The following is a 6404-nucleotide window of genomic DNA, read 5'->3' on the forward strand; positions in this document are numbered from 1 at the left end:
ATAAAATCTTTATCCGTTTATTCGTTAAAACACTATCTTGTAAACCGTATCACATAACTATGTGATACATATAACAGCTGATATGTGCTGCAAAAGATATCTTACCACAAGATAACCTGTCATTTACCCAAAATATTTAAAATATTATAGGTCCCATTATATCAATCAGTCCCTATAATCGATTTGAGAGATATTCACTTATGTCAAGTTGTTCCCTGGCAAGTGATCCCATTACAAAAAATACTCAAAAACGGGGCCATAGTCCTAATGGCTTCCGATATCTAGAAGCTGTTGTGTCTCTCGCGCGGCGTTGACATTAAAAAAATGAGTTTTTGCATCGATACATTTCTTTACATTTTTCCGAAGTTTTTTTCACAAGTTCATAATTTGTTTCGAATATTTCGAATCTTCCATCACTATTGGCGCATGCGCCTTATCATCTTTGTTCCACAATCGATCGCCATTTTGACACATTTGGCTGTTTCGTTAGTTCAGTCCTTTTAACAATCATTTGTCCAATCCCAAGAAGGTTGGTTTCTTTTATCATAAATTACTACTCTTATAGTGTTGCTTAATTCATTTTCTCGCCAATTCCAACTCGTCGATGACAATACTGACGAGTATTTCAAATGTCTGTTCAATTGACCCAAATGTGCCGTTTGGGTGAAAAAAATATTTATTTTCCAAGGTCTGCACTTATTTCAGAGAAGATTACAAATTTAGAACATGTAAAGATAAAAAGTAAATGAGAAATGGTAATGCGGGTAGCTTTACTATTCTGTGACATGCATCAAACGATAGTTGCAAAACTGACTGTAAGGGTCGTTGAAAATGTCGATGGACAATGCAGCACCGTTCGTTAAGTCGCTCTGTTGATTGGCGCAGATGACAGAAGTCCTTGCTTTCGTAGCGTAAAGTGCATAAACATTGCTAATGGTTGGTTTCTAATGCGCATTGCAACAAATAAAAGTATTTTTAAATGTGCAGTATTCAGTCTCACTTTTAATACGCATAAGTATCGAAAATAGCACCTAGTTTCAACTTAATTACTATAAGAAACAACTGTTTGGATAGCTCGATTAGAATTAGAATTGTATTTTTCCGATTATGTAACCCGCTCTGGGCTGCGCGCGCATCCTTGTAGTTAGGTGGAGCTTATTTTCGCTCTAATTGGACATGCACACAATCTAGTTTTACTACAACTACAAGGGTTTTCCAAAACACGTGTGGACTGTATTTATCACTTTCAGGACTGTAATATAGTTACCACTTATTGCTCGTAGCCATGGAGCTTTGCAATTAGAGGTGCTATAGCGATAAATATCTCGTTTCTGTCTTTTATTTTTCCTCTCTCACTAAATAAATAAAAATTGTTATTCAACAGAATACAAAATGGACACGGACAGCTCTAATGACCAAACAGTAAAATCTGAGGCAGCAACCGATGGAGAAGAAGATGAACAAACGTATTTTGAAGTTCCCGTCACCAACAGTTTTGTTGATAATCATGATAATCCCAACAACTCTGGATTTGATTTGGAGCAATCTTCGTCGAACGAAGTCAATTCTTTACCATCTAAAGCGGCTAAAAAAGAAAAAAAGCCATCTGAAATTGAGTTCGCTCATGTTAATATTCCAAATCCACACGTAAAGCAAGAATCATCGGAATATCCACTTAATTTCGGATTTGAAATTGGTACGTAAACAAATAATAATAACACTAACTTACCATCATGCTGCCGTTTGCTGGGGTAGGCGAAGAGAAAGACCACTACACGTGTCTCGACACACACTTCTTCCTGCTGTTGTACGCGTACATCCTCTCATGCATACTATTCTTTTATTCTGACTCTTAACATGGCCGACTAAAGAACTTGATTCACTTGATAGTGCATGTCTTTCTTATATCTTTAACATTCGTGCTTTATATTCTCCTGGTGCTCCTTCCTTCATCAGCCCTACGTGCTTGATGGTTTAAACCAGAGGTTCCCAAACTTTTTTGCACTGTAGACCACTTGCCAAATATTTTTTTTCCGTAGACCTGCCTGCCGAATAATGAATTTTCCTAAAATTATTAACGTCCCATGTGAAAATCATTTATTTTTTTAGTAAAAATATTCCCTTCCCTTGCCTGCCCAACAACCGGGTGGCGGTATAGTTGGTCTGTCTTTACATTGTGCAGACAGGGGCGCCCTTGTGAGGTATTACACCAAATGAAAATGAAGCAGGATAAGCAACGGGAATTTCTTTCTGTAGCTAGCCCTACAGAACTGCCCCTTAAGTTCTTTGTCAATGCTTATTCCGGTCATTTCTTCTTGTCACATGATATCCGATTCTTCAACGTTGCATTTCCATAGTCAAAATGTCCTTAAACTTAGTTTTGAAGTCTGTGTGAAGTACATTTAAATGTTGAACGTCATTATTACCCTGGACGTTTTTCAAAAACAAGTTGGGGAACTAGGAAAATTCGCGGCTTCCAATGTGCAATGTTTTGCTTGAATATATTAATTCTGACGAGTAAAGGAACATAGACTCTATTTATATACCTCAATCAACAACTTTACGAAATATAAAAAGGCAAATATCAAATAAGTAATTTCTCAGTCTATTATATTTGTGTTAGGTCTATTGTGTCGTTTACGGAACTCCTACATGTTTACTTGAGGTAAATGGGGGTCCGCTCGTATGTACCCCCATTTGAATCTCCCCCAGCATGCCGATATCGACCCCTGGGGGTCCATATAGACCACTTTGGGAACTTCTGGTTTAAACCATCTATGCATCTCTTTCGTAATTTTGATCACCGCTTACGTCAACCATGTATTTTTTTCGGATCTCCACATTGATAACAAGGTCAAACATGGTTTTAATATACTTATGCGTCTCATTACTAAAGCAGTCAGTCTCTGCCATAGGTTAATTGGGTTGGTATCAGGAGTGGATTGTAGACTGCTCGCTTTGCTTCTGATAAATATTATTAAATATAGAATAGGTAAATTGACTTTCTCGGTCTTTGCTTCCTTGAATTCGATGAATTGGCTATCACTCCTGAGGCGAGTGTGGTAGATGAAATGTGTGTTCATTACTCAACATATATTTAGTTCAAGTACTTGCGCCAGAATGCTAGATACTCTCAGTATCAGAAGTAAGGAACACTGTTATATAATAGAGTCGAAATATTAACGACGTAAGTGACAAAGCCTTGTACAAAAATATGCGAAGCGCGGTTCTGTGTAGTGAACAGACATACAGTTGAATTTCCCTAGTAAATCTCTAACATAAAGTGGGAATCTTAACGGCATAAGTGATGAAGTCGTGTAAAATCAAATTCGGCGCCCGGCCCGGCGTAATGGACGGACCTATGGTTGAATTTTCCGGAGCAGGCCTTGAAAATTGATATTTCGGTGTGGTTTATTTTAATAATTTCTGTTGAAAGTATTACTAAAATCTCATGTTTCTCGGGAAGTTACTAATTCATAAACTAGAAAAGATTTCCGTCGGGTTTATTTGAATTATTTCTGATGAACGTATTACTTAAATCTCATATGTTTCTCGGGAAGTTACTAATTCATTATCTAGAAAAATACAATCTTATGCTTATCAAATTTTCAAATCGTTTAACATAAAATATGTTAATGATAAGGTACTGTTTCCATTAATCTTAAATATAAATAACTTAAATCCATAGGCATCGCTCTAAAAATGTATATTATCGTAACGAATTAATTAAAAAATTTTAGCCACGAGCAAACCCACGTTTGAGTCTTATGTCGCCTGAGTCCATTTTTTGTGACTCTTGTCTCTCTTTTAATATTTCTCATTACGCTTATAATTAGCCTTCAAATTACAGGAATCATTTTTATTGGTGTTTAAAGTTGATTTCAATTGTTTTCAGCATGTTTCGTGAAACAAACACAAGAAGCTAAGACTCAGGTGGAGGAACAAACGACGTGTGTTGTTTGCTGCAAAATAGTAAAACCAAGCAACCTCAAAGCGCACATGAAAAGCCACACCGCGAAGAACAATTTTAAGTGTACCGAATGCGCATACTCTACTTATAGAGAGGAATGTTTGAGGCGACACATTCTGAAACACTCCTCCGAAAAGCCGTTTTCTTGTTCACAATGTGACTATAAAGCTAAGCATAAAAAGTCTTTGAGAGTTCATATGTATTCCCATACCGGAGAAAATAAGTTGACTTGCAAAGAATGTAGCTTTTTCTGTTACAGATCATTCGACCTTAAGATTCATATGTACAGACACAACGGTAATCCAATCAAATGTACGCTGTGTAGCTATACTTGTTCAACCAATCAAAAGTTAAAATACCATATGCCGCGCCACACTGGTGAGAAAAACTATGCATGCACTGAATGCGACTTAAAATTTGGTTATAAAAGAGCATTGACAGTACATTTAGCAACGCATTTTGAACAGATAGATTTGGATTCTGAAAAGACATTTTCGTGTAATGAGTGCAGTTTTACATGTCGGCGATCTGAAGAGCTGAAATCGCATAAATATAAACACACTGGAAAACCTTTTAAGTGTACTGAATGTGAATACTCGTCTTTTACAAGACAGAGATTACAAACGCACGTTCTTAATCACAGCGGAGAAAAACCATTTGTATGTTCAGAGTGCGGTAAGACTTTCAGAGACAAATATGCTTTGACCTGTCACGTGGCTACTCACTTCCAAGCTAATCTTGAAAGTGGAGAAAACCAAACGAAATGTTACTTGCCGCTTTTGTGTTCAGAGTGTGGTATATCTTTCGCCTTTAAATTTCAACTTGATCGCCATTTGTTAAAGCATTCCGAGACAAAACCGTTTGCGTGCTTGAAGTGCAAATTTACTACAAAGACAAAAGGTTCGTTAAAAGCGCACCTCCTGACACATACGAGCGTGTTGGCGTATTCGTGCCAGCTTTGCAACTATGCGAGCAAATCAAAATATGCGTTGAATGTACACGTTAAAAGGCACCACGGTAATGAAACAAGATCATTCGCTTGTCACGAATGTGAGTACACAGGCTGGTCCAAAAACTCCCTCGAAGTTCACTTGCGGATTCATACTGGGGAACGTCCTTTTTCGTGTCCGCACTGTAGCTATTGCTGCAGTACAAAGCAGAACTTGCAGTATCATATTTTGTCTCATACAGGGGAGAAACCATTTTCTTGTTCTATATGCAACTATTCGTGCAGGCAACAGTCTGCTTTAAAGATCCACATGCGAAAACACTCCGGAGAAAAACCCTATTCGTGTCCACATTGTAATTATAGGTGTAGTGTTAATCAAAGGTTGAAACAACACATCCGCACTCATACAGGAGAGCACCCGTACGCTTGCGCTCATTGCAAACATGCCTTTAAATATAAGAAAAGTTTATTGAAACATCAATTGATTCATAGTGCAGAAATAATACCCTCTGATGGTTCTGCAACAGAAAGTTAAATGTGTGTTCTTGGCAAACAATCTTTAAAGTACAAGATAAGTTTAATTGAAAAATTGATTTATTTTACATAAAAAACTACACCATCTGATGGTTACTTCTGATGGTTCTGTTAGTTACAACCGAGAGTTAATATTTTAGTTTAAAAAGTGCTTTATGAAATTGATTCGTCGTGCGTAAATAATACCATATAATGGTTATTCTGTAACAGAAAGTAGATTTATGAAATTGATCCATCGTGGGTAAATAATACCCCCTAAACGTTATTCTATAACAGAACGTTAAGAGGTTTATGAAATTGAGTTGTCGTGCTTAAAAAGTATCTATCATCTAATAGTTATTCTGTAACAGAAAATTAGAGTTTTATGAAATTGATTCGTCGTGCATAAAGTATATCATATAATGGTTATTCTATAACACTTGGTACTTATTGTAAACATGCTTTTAAGTGTAAACAAAGTTAATGTTGTGAAATGTAACACCAATTATTATTGATACATCGTGCAGTAAAGGTATCATAATATGATGGTTATTCTCTAACACAAAGTTAAATGTCTATTTATTGTAATTATGCTTTTAAACATATAAGAAATGTTTTATTAAACATCAATTGAATAATGCCTTTTGTTGGCTCTATAACAAAAAGTAAAATATTATAGTACGATCTTCATTGTACTTAAAGATTTAAAAACTTATTTATTATTGCAATTAATAAATGCATATGTTGATTAGTTTTATTTATTTCAATGTTAAGGTTGTTGATAACTCGGTGGGTAGGGCGCTCGGATAACAGGCAGACGAATTGAGTTGCTTACCATTACCTCTACCATAGGTCACCCAAAGTAATTCGTTAGTTTTTTTGACTAGCAGGGGTTGATGGGGGTGAGGTTTATTAAGGTTTTGGCAGGAGATGCTTTAGTCCACCAGCTGCATGGCGGGCCGGTTGAGGGAG

General features: G+C 36.4%; 1 protein-coding gene across 2 annotated transcripts; it reads left to right on the top strand.

The window, feature by feature from the left end:
• The first annotated feature begins 450 nt into the window (after positions 1 to 450).
• Positions 451 to 6104, top strand: LOC149416205 (uncharacterized). Of its 2 annotated transcripts, none has more exons than XM_089642083.1 (3): positions 451 to 529; positions 1385 to 1696; positions 3896 to 6104. In XM_089642083.1, the coding sequence occupies exons 2-3, from the start codon at positions 1393 to 1395 to the stop codon at positions 5452 to 5454; spliced, it is 1863 nt and encodes a 620-aa protein (XP_089498209.1). In that variant the 5' UTR covers positions 451 to 529; positions 1385 to 1392; the 3' UTR covers positions 5455 to 6104. The 2 variants fall into 2 exon arrangements, with proteins under 2 accessions (XP_089498209.1, XP_089498210.1); XM_089642084.1 differs by lacking the exon at positions 451 to 529 and adding an exon at positions 557 to 688.
• Positions 6105 to 6404: the final 300 nt, after the last annotated feature.

The sequence above is a fragment of the Hesperophylax consimilis genome, chromosome 17 (assembly GCF_061612785.1).
Source record: "Hesperophylax consimilis isolate HC1 chromosome 17, BYU_Hcon_1.0, whole genome shotgun sequence".
In the NCBI taxonomy this organism is placed as follows: Eukaryota; Metazoa; Arthropoda; class Insecta; order Trichoptera; family Limnephilidae; genus Hesperophylax; species Hesperophylax consimilis.

Bases quoted from the DNA above. Each gene is read 5' to 3' on its own strand.
- LOC149416205 (XM_089642083.1), top strand. From the start codon at position 1,393: ATGGACACGGACAGCTCTAATGACCAAACAGTAAAATCTGAGGCAGCA. The intron at 1,697-3,895 runs GTACGTAAACAA...AATTGTTTTCAG, and splicing joins TAATTTCGGATTTGAAATTG to CATGTTTCGTGAAACAAACA.